The following is a 17,438-nucleotide window of genomic DNA, read 5'->3' on the forward strand; positions in this document are numbered from 1 at the left end:
ATAAAAAAAAAACTAATTAAGTGCCGTCCCAGCATTAAATGAGTCTCACGAGTGAAATAAAATACAAAATAAATCAAAAAAATATAAAAAAAAAAATCGAATATGTTTTGTTTTTTTCAGTGCGCATCAACCAAAAACGTAAAGAAAAACCAAATTGTGTTCAAAGTGCTCAAAATGAAAACGCTTCAACAGCAAATTGAAACGTAATCAAGCAAACTAACAGTAGAAGAGTTGGCGATATTGAAAGGCTGTCCGGAGCGCAATACTATATAGATAGCATCAAAGGCAGCCCCCAAAACGGCCTGTCTGTCTGTCTATAAGTGTGGGCTGTCCGACTTTCCGTCTTTCTGTCTTGCCGTCTGCTGCCCCCCTGGTGCAAACGCATGAGTTCTGTCAACGAAATGACATGCAGCATCTGTCTATGTAGCCGTAGACCAGGACGTGCTGCTGTGTCTCAGTTGTTGCTATTTTTATGAGCACACTGCTCTCTCCAATCTAAAGAGGGACGGCCCCGTCGACGACGGATGCGTGGCCCCATGAAAAATCAATTAACACGCAGAATTATTAAAAACGACCAACCAAAAAAAAAAAAAGAAAACCGAAAAGAAAAACGAATAACGAAACCCAGCTCCTGGCTGCAACGATCTTGGGCTGTGTAATTTTTATAACTTCAAAGCAGCTGCAGCGCAATGTTGCGCCTCTGTGGATTTCGGATTGGATTTGGATGGCTGTTGGCCGTGCTGCAAGTGCTGCAAGTGCTGCAAACAGCTAGCACTATGAAAGGTAAGTCGGGCTGCAGAACAGTTAATTAAATGTTACGCTCTTGAAATCGCAGTCGGTAGCTGCTGCTGCGACACAGAACTTAATACCGCACGGGCATAAACATGCGATTTATCATGGCAAATGATCAACGCACGATTTATGCTCATTACAAATATGGCCAGACACGAATTGGCCGCAAAGGCGACACTCGAGCAGAAGCAGCAGCTGCTGCAGCTCCAACGTGGGCCATGTCCAAATTGCATTTACTTAGCTGCCAACAAATAAATAAAAGTCAAAATAAAGAGTTGCAAATGGTGCAGTCAAGATACGTTTCCTTTTCTTTTTTTTGCGAGTGTTGCATGTTAGTTAAATGGCAGGCACTGTGGGCAGCAAAAAAAAAAAGTAGCTGAGCAACAACTTAGACAGCAGAAAGTTTCCGAAAGCTTTCACACAGACGCAACTCACGGACGTAGAGCAGCCAGACAGCCGCGAACGTGATGCGTGCAGCATTTAAAAGCTCACCAATACTTGTGCGCATTGTGGTAGTATAACATCTCAAGCAGTAGAACCGTTTAGAGAGCTTTCACGCAGACGCAACTCACGTACGCAACGCAGGCAAACATTCGCGAACAAAATGCTAGGAGCTTTTGAAAGCTCACCAATACTTGTACGTAAATTGATACAAATACAAACACAAGTTATTAAGACAGCTCACACACACAGCCATAAGACAGGCTGCCTGGTTGGCATAAATGAATTTGTTATTCCAGTAAATTGCAAAATATCTCAGCTGTTAGCAACTAATAAATTAAATACATTTAAATGTGATTATGGCCTACCATAAAGCTCAAAATAGAAAATGTAAATAAATATTTGCTGGGGAAATTCCATTTTACTATAAAAGCTTATAGCCATGTATCTGGCCTTGAATACTAGAAATTTGTTTGAAATCAGCCCGATTTCGGTTTCAATATGCACAAATTTAGATATTCAATGTTTGCCAATTTTTATGTAATTTCCTGGACTTAACTGCGGCCAACTTGACTTGGTCTTCAGCCAGTATTTTATTTTCTTCTTTTTGGCTTGTTTAGGGCGCAACTTTCTCAAGTTGTGTCTGCGCCCGGGTAACCGCTTGGTCGTAAAATCCAACTAGTTAAGTAAAATGCGCCGTCGCCGAGCACTTAACGCATTTTTCACGCTTGACATTTGACTTGGGGCGCACTTTTGTCGTTGTTGTCGCTCGATGTCTCCACTTCGTTTGCCAGCAACTACGTTGTGGCATGCCACAAAACGTTGCAAGTCGCCACACAGACAGCCACAGCGAGCATGCTCTTAATTCTCATCACCACAAATACATATATATCTATATATATATATGTATATGTTTCGATATTGTTTGTATCTATATAGTATATACACGCTTATTTTTGGCCGCTTGGTCTTGGGCGCAAATGTTTTGCTATATTTTATTTTCTGATATTTTTAGTTGGCACGTGACGTCACTTTGCAAGACGCATGATTCATGCAGCGGCAACAGTCAACGCGAATTTTCCTCTATTTTCTTATTATTGTTTCGCGCTTTATTTGCGATTTTCACTGAATTTGTATTTATACCACACGAAATGTAAATGATTTACACGCGCAACGCACTGTGCCAATTTTAACACAACGCCACGGCAACAGATACAGATACAAATGTATCTGTGACTCTGCAGCTGTATATCTGGCGCACCATGTGCTTTGCTGCTCTTGTTGTTGCTTGATTATTCATTATTTTGATACCCTGCACCCGGTGCACATGAATGAATTAGGGTATTTTGTTTGTAAGAGGCAGAGGCGGGCATGTTTGATCCTGTATATATCAGAATGATGAGATTAGTCCATCTATCCATGTACGTCTGTACGTTCGCGTAGATCTCCGAGTCTACAAGAACGTAGGGCCAGCAATTTTTAATAAATCTTCGATAATTATTCTCATATTTGCCTAAAACCGATAATTATCGATATGCACATCTAGTTTTCAATCACGTCTCAAATACTTTTAGGACTAGAGCTGTCAAATTCAACAACTAGATTCAAGAGAGTTTACGCAGAATGAACTTTACTTTTTACCTTGATATCTCCGTCCCAATTCCCTAATAATAATGTTAAAAATCGATTTTGAGACTTGTTTTTTTAACCAAACTCGAAGTTTATAAAAGCCAGTTACACAATTCTCGTTTAGTATATACGAATTAATATGTTCAATGTTTTGTTTTTCTCCTATTTCCACTCTCTCCAAAATTGGGCAAAGTAATTTTTTGAGGAGGTGCCTTGAACCTTGTTTTGTACACACTTTGGTATGCCATAATTAAGCCCTAAATATGTCTAAATGATCGGACTATAAACACCGTAGATCATCAAGGAGGTATTACCTTATGCAGACGAATGTTCATACTCTTTCAGCGTATGCCTTAGTCAGGCGTTCTTCTGACTTACTTGTTACATACTTGCTTACTTGATAAATATCAAAATGTGTTCCGCTAACTGCCTGCTTAAGTCACGTAGATGTGCAGATGCATTTATACTTGAAAATACCCCAAATTGAAAATTCTTATTTATTTTGGCGGCATACTCAGCAACATTGTCATCGCTTCCGGAACATTTGCGTTTATGACTTGTCGATTGCCGTTGCTCGATTATTGTTTGTCAGTTCTTGATAGGCAAAAATAAAGACAAGAATACAAAGGAAAAAGGCCAAATGTATACTTATAATTGAATTTTATGTGGCCCCGGGGTCTAATTAGGCTGCGATGCGCCGCTCCGCAGCCACATTCCACATGTTTATCTGCCGCGGCTTGGCATGTAATAAACTGGCGAAGCGCCTAACCAAATGGATTCTTAAATGTATTTCGCTATATGTTCATGTTGGTTTTATTTGATTTAAATTGATCTCTTCAGTTGTCGAATGAAGCCATAAAATGTTTCGAGAATCAAGCACGCGAGGGGCCAAATGGCTTTCTGCCTGTGAAAGTATTGTTCCAGCAACCATCTTTCAGTTCTATAAAGATCAACTTGGATCGCAGATATGACTGAGAGCAATAATGAGCCAATGAATTGACCGGAATGGAAAGCATGTGTTAACTATTGTAATTAACATACTTATGATTTTATGTCACATTAGACTCAAGCTGTTAATGATAGAGTTCCCTCATTATATTCCCAATAACTGAGTCTATTAAAGATATCTTTTAAGCGTTTCAGCGGTAATTTCATTAAAATTTCAAATTGCTTTTGCTTATGAGCTTAGAAAATAAAACACAGGAAAAAAGCATTATGAATAATATTTGAAAAGTTTTGTAGACTTTCCATACCTTGCCCACATTATGATACAAATATTCTTGGGTAACTTCGGTGCTTAAAGTCAGATCTTTCTGAAACTTAAATGGGACATAAAAATGTGTGCACATCCAAAGCTGCAAGGCTCTTTCTTTGTAATTGAGTTCTTTTCAGTCTCTAAGAGAGCATGAGCTCAGATAGCCCAACAAGTTATTATTATTAAAAATGACAACTCTGGCTGCAAACCTAAGTCAGAAATAGCATCAACAATATATATATCTATGTCTCTGCAGCGCTTCAGCAATTAGTTCAGGTTCATAAAAACTGTAGCTAGATGCCATAAATTTGGAGTGCAATTCGCTGAAGAGCACGCAACAAGCGCACAAATCACATATGCCGGCAATAAACTGTGACATTATTAGTAAAATCAACTGAGAAGGAAAATGCATCATCAGAAAATTATAAATTGTCAATGTCGGTATAAAAATGTTGTAATGAATGCGCCGCCCCCCAAACATGAAATACAAACAAAATCCGAATACCTGAGAGCCCAGCAAAGGCGTACTAATTAAATTAAGAGAGAGAGAGAAGCAAATGCCGCTGTGTGGCCATCAAAGCGAATGCATAAAAAGCATATAAAGTCGGGCAACTGAACGAAAACAAATGCGACATATAACTCAAATCAAATAAACATTGGCCATAACATAAATTCGCTTGCCACGAACGGTGCGATCGGAGAGTTGCCCCACAGCAGCAGCTAAGATAAACATAAATTTCACATTTTGGATGGCAGCGAGCGGGGTTGGTGTCTGGTGTGCAGCATGTCACATGCCGCCTGGCCAAGTTGCAAGTTGCATCTGTTGCCATAATTCTTGCAACGCGCTACTTGCCACACGTTATGAATGTGCATTGCCGACTGCGTTGGTGTTGGCCTGATGATGACGTCTCATTTGTTGCGGCGCCGACATCTGAGTTGCAGCCGTTGACTGCGGATGCAAATTGCTTGCAACTTCCGGATATACACGTTTTATGCTTGCCACCAAACATCCAACATGCCGCCCGCCCGCGCAACTACTTGGGTTTCTTAACAGAAATTCGTAATGGGTAAAGGGCTTAAAAGTGGGATATATGCTGTAGAGAGACTATTCCAAAAGAAAGAACCCAGCTCTTTTCCAATTTCGATAAATATCGATTGTCTGTCCCGATTATTTGAGCTCAATTCGGAGATTATTAAGTTTACAACCAACAAAGCTTGTATATCTTTACTTACAAAATATTTGAGCATACTCAAATCAAATACTTTTAATTTTTCGATACTTTTAGGGAAATATCCCAGCATTTCCCTAAAATCGATATATATCGAAAAATATATATTTTATGTCCTTATTATTTGAGCTTATTTCGAATATTATAAAAGCTAGTCTTCATAGTTTACAAGCACATTCTCAAAAATACCACTTATCATTTCCTATTATTTGAGTTAATTTCGGCGATTATAAGAACGAGAAACAACAGAGTTTGTATATCTTTGTACAGATTTTCTTTAAGCACACTCAGATCAAGTATTTTTCATTTTTTTGAAACATTCGTCCCTTTCATTTAAATACTGTACCTTTGGGTACCTTACTATCGAAACATCCCACTCTCTCTCTAAAATTAATATATATCGATAGATAATATTTTCATTCCTGATTATTTGGACGTATTTCTGAGTTTATAAAGGCTTATCTACAAAAATAGCGCATATTTTCTTTGAATTCGATAAATATCGATTTTCCAGCCCTATTATTTAAAAGTTTTGGCAGCTTATAAGAACTAGACACACCAAAGTTAGTATATTTGTAGATTCTCTTATAGTAGTTTCTCAGATCCATAGACATTCACTTTTTGGATACCTTATTCATTAAATGGAATTGATTTTTGAAACACTTGTAAATACATAAACATATTTTAATGCTACGCCCAAGTCCAATAAGTACTTAAATGTTTGGCAAATAAACACGAAAACTGTTTAAGGATAAACTTTCGTTAGTGCGGAACCTAGAAGCCCCGTTGCATATGAATGTCTAGAGTATCAACCGGGTCAGGCACGCTCGACTAGAGCACTCTGCCAGTTAGATTTGGCAGCAATAGCAACAACAAGAAGAAGAGCAGGTCTTAACAATATCTTAATGTAGGTCAATGCATTGAGTTGGGAAAGTGTTTTAGGTTTTCCGACAGTTTTTGACGCCTAATGGCTGCTAATTGGCGTCAAAATGGCTCTGCCAACGCAGGCGACGCCGACGCCGACTCCGACGCTGATCGCAGCAACAAAGAAAATAACAACAACAACAAACAAATTATTTGTTTCTCATTTGGCGTTGTTTATCTTGTTGACTGTCGTCGGTTGTGCGTGTGTGCGTGTGTGCAACTGTTTCATGTTTATTCAAGCAGCTCAAAAATATATCCAGATAAATTTCTAAATGTGGGTTAGGTCAATACGTGCATGTCCCAAAAAGATTTTGGAACCAAATGCTTGTGCTACAAATTGGTGCCAAAGTTGAGGCATTCGAATATTTTGTAAAACTACCAAAATAAATCCGAAATAGAGCCCCAAAATGTGACAACTAAATCTTCTATATAAACCAAAGAACTCGGTCATAAATCAAGCAAATGCCTTGAAATTAGATATTGAAAAAAAAAGGAAAGCATATCTGTTCATTTTCTTGGAAATCAAAGGCAAAACTCGCTTAAAATAAATTAATAATTTATTAGTTGTAAAAATAATAAGAGCAATAGGAGCACAATTGATTTCCATGAGATCATATTAAATGACCTTAAGGTAATCTAAATCTGAAAGCTAAAACTTACGAAATTACATTGTCTACCTATCGAAACACATCCTCATATCTTTGAAATGAAATTGTGCTGCTCTGTCAAAGAGTATAACAAGGCTAGATGAGCAGAATGGGGCCACAAGATATTACGAGCAGAGGGCAAACTTGGCGGCACGGCTAATTAAGCAAATCAAGTACAAGATGGATCTATAGATAGATGGATTGATATGTAGATAGTTGAATAGATAGCTGAATAGATTGACAGAGTGCACAGACATTGACTGACAGGCTGACAGCTGGCCAAATGATGTGTGCACAATTCGAGCCAATCAAGTGGAGCTTGTATAGCTTGCAATAGATGCCACATGCCACATGTGGCAGGCGGTATCTGATGAAATGCCCATTGAAATTTGTTTATTTGCCCGTTACAGTTTCGCTATACGGCGATGGCTATGTATCGATGCCGCTGCAGGAGGCCAAAATGTCAACGAATATACGCGTCAAGTTTCGCACCAGGCAAGCGGATGCATTGCTCTTTCTGGCGGCGGGTCGCACCGACTACTGCCTGCTGCGACTGGAGAGCGGCCATATCAGTTTCAGCTATAAAATCGAACGGGATGTGGTCCAGGTGAGCGTCGAACCTGTTGCATATTTCAGTTAAATGCCATAACACCGATTCCTGTTTGCCTGTTTTGTCTGTTTTGTCTGTTGCAGCTGCGTTCGCCCAAGAAGCAGCCACTTAACGACCTGGAGTGGCACGATGTGGCCGTGCAGCGTTTCGAGAACAATGTCACCTTGCAGGTGGACGGTCACATAATGCGCAAACAGCTGCCAAACGATTCGCAAGCTTTGAATGTGCATTTTGGCACCTTTCTCGGCGGCGTTGGCGATTTTACGGCCGAGTTTCTCAACGATGTCATCGGCTTTCGCGGCTGCATATCGGACGTGAGTGGCGGCGCCTCCAGCCGTGGCAATCGTGTGATCAGTTTATCTAATCGAGTTCTTTTCGCTTTTATTGTGTGGCAGGTCTTTTACAACAACATCAACATCATAAAGCGTGCCAAAGATCGCACCGGCCACACGACCAGCACCGGAGTCGCCTGGACCTGCAGCAATGAGTTCGATGGCGGTGTTCAGGATAGCATCAGTTTCCTGAGCAATGATTCCTTTGCGCTTATGCTCAAGGAATCTCATGCCACGGGCGAAAGGTAAGTGGGTTGAAAAATAATCACAATTTAGATGACACAGCCATGTGCTTTCCATAATTTATAAACATCTTTTTGATCCTGACAACGAGTTGAGTCGATTGTCCGTCTGTTTGCACTCTTAGATCTCATAAGCTACTAAAGCTGAACTTTAGAAAGTTTAAATATATATTTTTCTATGTCATACACAAAACAAGCTCATAATTATATGCCAATATCTCTTTCAATACTTATACAATCGATAAATATCGATTTTACGGCATAATTTGTTAAGCATAACTCGAAAACAAGCTTGGTATGTAGGTTCTCGTATAGTATATACAGATTTGAAATATTTCACATTTCGAAAGCCGCCCTCTTTGTCCCCCGAAAATGGAACAAAATGGCATTCTTAAACGTAGAGCCTCACGCCTTGGTATATAACACATTTTGATGCCACATTTAGACCCTGAAAGTATCATAACAATCGGTATATAAGCACCGAAGTTAATCAAGGAAGCATTCCTTATAAATAGAGTTGGGTAAAGGGAACAAGAGACAGTGTTCGCATGTGTGTGCATATATGATTATGTGTGTAGGTAGCTGGAATGTCCTAAGTCCAGGGTTCAGGCAGAGAAAATATGTTGACATTGTCTCCAGCTTAGGGTATCTCCTGGTCAAGCACTCCCAACCTTGCATCTCTTTTTTGCAGACATTAATTAAAGATTATTATTAAATCGAAGATTTAACACTTTTAGCATAAAGTCGCAAAGATCTGTTGAGCAAGTTTTAAGCATCCGATTACCATTTCAGTCTCTCGTTTCAATTTCGCACCATGACGGAGTCGGGCACGGTGTTCTTCAATGGCGGCTACGACTTTCTGCTGCTGGAGATTGAGGATGAGAAACTAAAGCTGACATTCAACAAGGCCGGCAGCCTGGTGCAGTTTATGACAAATGAGACAATTGCCGATGGCAAATGGCATCGTGTGGCGTTGCGCTATAATGCCGTCATGGCGGAGCTGCAGCTGGACGAGGGGGCATTGGCATATCGGGGGGAGCACGCTAATGAGACCAAGGCGAGCATAAATCTTGAGAAGAGCGTCTTCTTTGGCGGCGTGCAGGAGGAGATGCGCCGCCGGCTGATCAACAAAGGGCTGCGCATCAATGAGCTCAGCTTCAAGGGCTGCATGCGAAATCTTCAAGTTAACAGCCTGGCATTGGGTTTCGCCGAGATGAGCATCTCCCGCCACTTGGCCCTCAACTGTGTGTGGAAGTATCCGTGTGTGGAGCACAGTCCCTGCCTCAAGAGCGGCATATGCAGTCAGCATGGCGTGGATGAGTTCATATGCTATTGCGATCAGTCCTACTGCATCAAGGCCGATTTTCAGGGTCCATTCAAGGTGAGCTTCACTACACTCCGCTCATTTGGCATTTTGTTTATCGGTTATTTCTTGCAGATCTTCACGGAGACCAGTCCGGAGCTGGAGCTGCTGTATGTGTCGCCCATGCAGCTGCTCGAGGGCGGCACCGCCTTCCTCTCGCCCCAGCTCATCGATGTGCTGCTCGACACACGGCGCTATCCCAGCCTTAACGAGCAGTCGATTGCCTTCCATGTGGTGCAACCGCCCAAATATGGCCAATTGCTGCAGTACTCGCCGGAGAAGGCCAACTTTGTGCCCTGCCGTAGCTTCAATCTCGTCGACTTGGCCACAGACAAGCTGAAGTATGTGCACAATGGCCTGGAGAACTTTAACGACCACGCCACACTGGATATGCAAATCTATGGGGATCCGCACAAGATACCCGAGAACATACTCGGCAAGCATCGCTTTCTGCTCCATGCGAACATCACGGCTGTCAACGATCCGCCCCAGCTGCAGCTGAACTCGCACAAGATTCTGCGCGTCATTGAGGGTATCGAGCGCGTGCTGGACGTGGATCTGTTCAATATCGCCGATCCGGATAGTGAGCCCAGCGATTTGATCTATACCATAATGCCGTCGGCCAATTCCCAGGAGGCCTTTGGCCGCTTTATGGTTGGGGGCATACACACGATGACCTTCTCGCAGGCGGACGTGAATGTGGGCAAGGTCTCCTATTTGTACAATTCAACCACAACGGAGGCATTTAGCTATCAGCTGCTGCTGCAGGTATCCGATGGCATCGAGACCAGCGACACGGTCTATTTGCCCGTCTCGGTGCATCCCTTGGAGCTGCGTGTGGTCAACAACACGGGCCTCATCATGATACACAAGAGTTCCCTGCTGCTGTCCTCGGCCAATCTCTCCATTGGCACCAACGCGGTCGACGAGCACATCGATATACGCTACGACATTGTGAAGCCGCCACAGCATGGCGCACTACAGCGTCTGCGACAGATCGATGGCACCTGGATCAATGTGGAATGGTTCACCGATAGCCAACTGCTGCTGGGACACATACGGTATCTGCACAGCAGCGATTTCCCTTGGCAAGACGAATTCAAGGTGCGTAACAAGTGGGAAGGGTTCAAAGAACTACATTTATATTATAATTTTAACTCGAGCGGAAAATGGGTGGAATAAGAGAAAACAACCTAGTTAAGCCTGTTCGAATTTCATTAAGAGCCCGAAGTAATCTGTAAATCCTAGGCGAACCTCTTCGAATCTCCTTGAGAACCCAAAATAATCTGTATAAGTCCGAAGACGCAATCACACTCTCTCACTCACTGAAAATATTTCTATTACCCTTACAGTTCATAGCCTCATTTGGTTTTGTGACGACGCAAACCTTTGACTTTCGCATAACCTTCACCCGGCTGCGCATTGCCAGCAGTTCGCCAGCGGTGATCGCAATCAATGGAACGCGTGAATTTTTGCTGACCAACAATCTGCTGAACTATGAGACGGTGCCCATTGGCAGCTTCTCGCGCAATGTCATCTATAAGATCAGCAAGCCGACCAAATACGGCGGCATCTATGTGGAGGGATCACGCAAGGCGGCCAAGCAGATGGACTCGTTCACGCAACAGGACATAGACAAGCGGCGCATACACTATAAGACGCATCACAGCTGCTACTCGAGCTTTACGGATCATCTGGAGTTTGTGGTGTCTGTCGCCGAGTGCGACGATGTCGTGGGCAAGCTGCAGATCATATTCAATCCGTTGACCGAGCTAACACACAAGCTGCACTATCAGAAGTTCGAGACCGTGCAGGTGCAGGAGGGCGAGCGAGCATTGATTACGAAAAAACACTTCGAGATACGCTTCAATATCTATGAGAGTCTGCAGTTCCAGGTGTCTGTGCCGCCGGCTCATGGTCTGGTGTGCAAGTACGATGAACAAACGGGCCTGACCACGCCCATCGAGCTGTTCACGTTGGAGCAGCTGTTCCGCAACGATATCTACTATTGTCACGACGATACGGAGTCCACGCTCGACGGCTTCGAGCTGCTCATACTGTCCAGCGATGAGACGGATCTGCAGTTTGTGGCCAAAATGGAGGTGCACATCAAGCTGGTCAACGACAATGAACCCTATCGCAGTGCTGTCGAGCGTGTCTTCCACGTGGTGCGCAACGGTATACGCACACTGAATCCCACTGCGCTGCAGTATCTCGATGCGGATGTGAATACGAATCACACCGATATACACTATATACACGTGTCCAGCACCAATGGCGCCTTCTATAAGTCTGGCCATTTTATAGACAGCTTCAGTCAGGATGACATTGCCAATCGGCGCATTATGTTCCAGCACAGCGGTCCGGATGTGGGCACTGCCTCGTTCATTGTCACGGATCGGGAGCATGAGGTGAATGGACAGCTGGAGATACGCGCCTCGGATCCGTTTGTGTCCATGCTGCCCGCCAACGCGTCCATTGTACAGGAGGGCAAATTCGTGATACTCAAGAATACGGACTTTGTGCTGGAAACCAATTTGGATATGAAGCTGGATAGCATCTACTATGAGGTGATCAAGCCGCCCTCCTATGGCATACTCATGTATCTGAGTGGGCAGCGGGGCGGAGCGGACCGGGAGAACGGCACAGTCATGCACAAGGCCACGAATTTTACATCCCTGGGCAACTTTACGCATTTGGATATCGAACGCGAACGTTTGGTCTATTGGAATACGGAAATTGCATCGATGGATAAAGTGAGGTAGGTCTTATCCGTCTTTTATCCGTTAACGATCATCATCATCAACGGGAAATTTCATTTAGTTGCACAAATAAAACACCCTTCGCAAGGGTATTAAAAGGGAAATCAATTCATAATTCTCGAAGTAACAATTAATATAAGAACACGATTACCTTCAACTTTATAATAATTCCTTAAGTAACAAAAAATATAAGAGCACGTTTACCTTCATAAGAAAAGCTGCACAATGCTCTCTAGCTTTCGCTTGACTCTCTCATTCTCTCTCTCTCTCCCTCTCTGGCTGTGGATTCAGTTAGAATGCGCGCCAATTTTTTGCTGGTGAAAAAGTTGTGCACCAACAAATACGCACTTTACCACTGGTTTAATATCACTTTGAGAACGGAAATATGCATATACATATATAAACACATGATATATGACAGTAAACAAACACACGCGGCACAAATAACTCGCGTTTTAGTTGATTTTACTCTGTGAGCAAACGCTTTTATACACACGCGCGAAAAAAAAAACACGACCGGTTTACAGGACAGACGCGCACAGACTAAATCGCCTTATTAAGCTCGCGCCTACGCTAAGCCAGCACTCACACCAATACTATGACAACAAAGAGCACACAAATATTACAACTCCTGCGCTCACACTTTTGATAACGGGATCGAAAGCAGTGCGACCAATGGCGTGGACGCTGTGCGCATATAAATACTCACTTCTCCCTCTCATATGATTCACAATGCTCGCTCTCTGCTGCGAGTGCTGTCTGCGGTCAAAACATGTAGCGGTATTTTAAGCATTTACAGTAAAAGCATCAATTAACTCCCACGCTCACGCGAGTCAAAATGTCGAGGAGGGGTAAATGCTCTCTGCCTTGCGATTGTTCCTATAGGAGCTACATTATAATGTAGATCGATATTAATCCAATATTACTTAAATTTTTTCGGCTAAATAATATTTTACCATGAATTATTTCTATGATTAAGAAGATATATTGATTTTCTTATCGTTAAAATGATCTCTTTACAGATATCGTGTGCACATTAAGAACATAACAGCTGAGGGCGAGGTCATCTTTCGGATCTATCCCTCCGCCTATTGGGAGCCGCTGCATGTGAAACAGAATCACACGCTCTATGTGGAGGAGTCAACGAGTGTCCTAATCTCACGTGACATTCTGGAGGTAAGTGAAGGAGAAGCAGTTATTTCGAACATAAAACTTAAACGAATCCAATCTGATCTCAGGTCGTGCATCCCAACATTTCGCCGGGTGACATAACCTTCCTGGTAACTTCGTCGCCGATGCACGGGTATCTGGAAATGCAGTCGATGTCCTTTGACGATGAATACAACTGCAAGGTATTCGATCAGTCGTCGGTTAATACGGAAAAGATGTTCTATATTCAAGCGGGTGTTAATCAATCCTCGGATTACTTTGTGTTCGATGTGACCAACGGGATTACCTGGCTGCGTCAGCTGATGCTGAAGATCGTCATCATACCGGAGAAGCTGTACATGCACGCGAACATCATCTCCGTGGTGGAGGGCAAGACGGTGCAGCTGAGCGCCACGGATATACAGCCCTATTCGGAGTATTATCGGGGCAAGATCCTGGAGTATATAGTCACCATAACGCCCAGTTCGGGTCATATATTGGCGGGCAGCTCGAAGGTCAAGCGCTTTACCCAGAAACAACTCGAACAGGGCAGCATACAGTATGTGCACAATGGCAGCGAGAATAGCACGGATAGCCTTACCATGGTTGCCATGGCCAGGAACAAGGAGAGCGTGCCCTTTGACCTGGAGCTGGCGGTGGTGCCGGTCAACGATGAGGAGCCAATGATGGTCACCAATACGGGTCTGCAGGTATGGAATGGCGGTCGCTACGTCATCCGGAATACAGATCTATGTAAGTTGACTGACTGATTGATTGATTGATTGACCGATAGACTAACTCTCCTTTTAGTGGCCCAGGACTATGACACGCCGCCGGAGAATCTCACGTACATTGTGCATCACATTTACGGCGGTTATCTGGCCGAGAAATCCTCCACGCTGCACAAGATCGAACAGTTTACGCAGGCGCAGATCAATGCCGAGAAGATCTATTTCATGCACGATGCAAACTCACGGCGGAACGAGCTCTCCTTTGTGGTTACGGATGGACTATTCAATACCAGCACCCAATTGCTGAACATAGAGATCAAGCCCATTGAGATTCTGGTCGAGCGTAATGAGAATCTGCACGTCTTTCCGCTAACCAAGAAGCAAATCCTGCGAGATCATTTGCACTACAAGTGCTCGGACGAGGAGCGCGAGATACGCTACAATGTGACAGTTCCGCCCAGTTTGGGCCGGATTGTCAACGAGTATCTGGGCAATGGCTACGCGAAGGAGATCAGCGAGTTTACCCAGAACGATGTGGACAACGGGCACATCTTCTATGAGCACACGGCGGTCATTATGGAGTTCCGCATCAATGATTCCTTCTACTTTGACGTGGTGGCCGAGCGCAGCGATCGCCTGTTGGACCAGAAGTTCAATATAGAAATATCGGTATCATCGGGTGGCCTACTGCGATTCCTGCCCGTTTCCAAGCTAACCGTGGACGAGGGCGGCTCGGTGCCCATCAAACTGGATTTCTCCAAGATCTTGGAGTATCTGAAGACACGTGCGGGCATCAACAATCCGGAACTGTTTATAGAGGCCGCACAGAAGCCATCGCACGGCAGCATTGGTCTCGGCCACGAGTTCAAGTCCATGCAACGATATCATCCCAGCGACTTCTTCACCAAGAAGGTGTACTACATACATGACCACACGGATACCCTGGAGGACACCATACTCATGGGCGTGTATCTCACGCAGGGGTAAGTTGAACGAGAGTTGGAAATACTCTTGGTTCTCGGGTCACAGATCTTTTTCAGCATATAGAAATATCTAGAAAAGAGATAATATTATTTAAAATAATTATTTGATTATATTTTTACCTTTGCAGAAATATATTTTTGTGCAATTTGACGATACCCGTGTCCATAAATCCGATCAACGATCAGCCCTTCCAGCTGGTCACCCATCTGCCGCAAATGACGGTGGTTGAGGGCGAGAATCGGACGATAACACGCAATGTGCTGCTCACAGAGGATAAGGATACGCCGCCGGAGGAGATTATTTATGATGTGATGAGCGGCCCGACGCTGGGCGTGCTCAAGAAGCTAAACAACGATGGCCAGCCGGAGGAGCTGCTGGCCTTCTCCAATCAATTTACGCAGGCGGACATCAACAACGATCGCATCATCTACGTGCACTTTGGCATGCCGCAGTCGACGACCTTCTGCTTCACCGTGACCGATGGCCAGTTTAATCCAGCCTATGAGATATTCACGATTAAGGTGTCGCCCATAAGTCTGCTGCCGGCGGGCACACAGACGCCCGTGAGTCTGCAGCAGGGCGCGACCAGTGCACCGATGAGGCTGGAGCAGATTGGCCTGAGCACGAACGTGCAGCTGGAGCGGCTGGCCTATAACATAACCAATTCGCCGCTGTATGGAATCATCTTGTTTAAGCATCAGCCGACGCTGAGATTCAATCAGCAGCAGCTGGAGACATCGCAGATTAGCTACATGCAAACGGATCTCAATCGCTCCAATGACACGTTCCAGGTGAGCGCCTATGTGCCGGGCAGCAACTATGCCGCCCAGGTGGACGTGCTGGTCCATGTGGAGCCCGTTATCAAGATCAACGACATAGCCATGCGTGAGGCGGAGTCCGGTACGGGTGCGACGGCCGGCAAGATCCGGCTGACCAGCTATCTGGTGAATGACAATCCGCTCTCGCTAAAGCTGAACAAATTCAATCCCAAGTTTGTCATAACGCGCATGCCGGCCACGGGTCAGCTGCGGAAGATCATACGCAGCAGCACGACGGGCTTCAATGGCGGCGATGCCCAGAACGAACGCTCCACCAACATTTTCTCGTACAAGGAGCTGCGCAGCGGTGTCGTCTACTTTGTGCCGCACGCTTCCGTGGACGAAACGGAACTGGACACCGATAGCTTTGACTATCAGCTGCTCATCAAAACCGTGCAGCCGGCACAGGCCACAGTCGCCATTGAGTATCGCGCCCAGTTGCAGGAAACGGAAACGGTGCATCTGGGCAATGCGGATATATCCATCAACTACCTGGCCGTCGGCTGTGCCCTATTCATACTCCTCATTTGTCTGCTGCTCGTGCTGCTCTTGCTCAAGATGCGGCATATGCGCAAGCGTAAGGCGGACATATCCAAGGATCAGCCGCCGCCGCTGCCCTGTCCGCCTGACCTGACATCGGTCAGTCCACAGCATCACCATCATCATCATCATCATTATGCCAGCTCAGAGGCGGACTCGGTGCCGGCAACTGGGAATTCCACGCCGCTGCCGGGCTTCAGCAATATACCGCACTGCAAGATCATACCCGTTGAATCGTACAAGCACGAGTATCCCGGCTACGATCCCGATGAGGATGAAACGGACGATCAGTGCGATCCGCAGCAGATGATGCTGCCGCAACGCTACAATCCCTATCACGTGGAGCACGATGCCTGGAGCTCGTCCTGCGACATGGCCAACGATTTTGCCGGCTATGCATCCGTGCCGCAGAGCATATCGATTTCCGGCTCCGTTAGCTCGCCGCCCTCGGCGCCGCCCACAAATCCGTTGCTGCGCAGAAATCAGTATTGGGTCTGAGGAGCAGAACACAATTACGACACAATTAGACTTAGCTTATTTATTTAGCAATAGGTTTTAGATATGTTTAAGGCTGATTTATGAGATTCGCACGTTCTAGTTGTAAGCAAACGGACTTTGTTAGTTTCTAAAAAGCATTTGATACCACGTAAATTTGCTACTGAATAGCCATACACATATTTTGCCATATATATACATCTATATATGTATGATTTATAGTCGTAAGAGTTTGCCAACTTTCAATATTATACAATGTTGAGTCTTTTGTGTTAGAAAACGATTTGAATTACGAATTTTTAAAATAAATGACAATACTTGTAAGCTAAAACACGGCCTTTTTCTTTGGATTTCAAAGCACGATCAACAGCTACTGCATTTACCAACACTGATAAGTGCATCAACCAGCCGCCACAATTTATCGCACATAACAGTTTATGTGTTGATTAACTGCTCTCAAAAAAAAAATCGGCCGGCCGCCACAATTTATCGAAA

At 44.4% G+C, this 17,438-nt stretch overlaps 1 protein-coding gene across 1 annotated transcript; it reads left to right on the plus strand.

The window, feature by feature from the left end:
* Window positions 1-606: 606 nt before the first annotated feature.
* On the plus strand, window positions 607-17,272 carry LOC115767700 (chondroitin sulfate proteoglycan 4). Its single transcript, XM_030711993.1, has 11 exons — window positions 607-783; window positions 7,328-7,524; window positions 7,611-7,841; window positions 7,923-8,104; window positions 8,894-9,482; window positions 9,540-10,568; window positions 10,817-12,225; window positions 13,249-13,402; window positions 13,465-14,128; window positions 14,186-15,089; window positions 15,218-17,272. The coding sequence occupies exons 1-11, from the start codon at window positions 690-692 to the stop codon at window positions 16,944-16,946; spliced, it is 7,182 nt and encodes a 2,393-aa protein (XP_030567853.1). The 5' UTR covers window positions 607-689; the 3' UTR covers window positions 16,947-17,272.
* The last annotated feature ends 166 nt before the right edge of the window (window positions 17,273-17,438 follow it).

Source organism: Drosophila novamexicana, unplaced genomic scaffold (assembly GCF_003285875.2).
Source record: "Drosophila novamexicana strain 15010-1031.04,08,12 unplaced genomic scaffold, DnovRS2.1 tig00001444-arrow-arrow-pilon, whole genome shotgun sequence".
NCBI lineage: Eukaryota > Metazoa > Arthropoda > Insecta > Diptera > Drosophilidae > Drosophila > Drosophila novamexicana.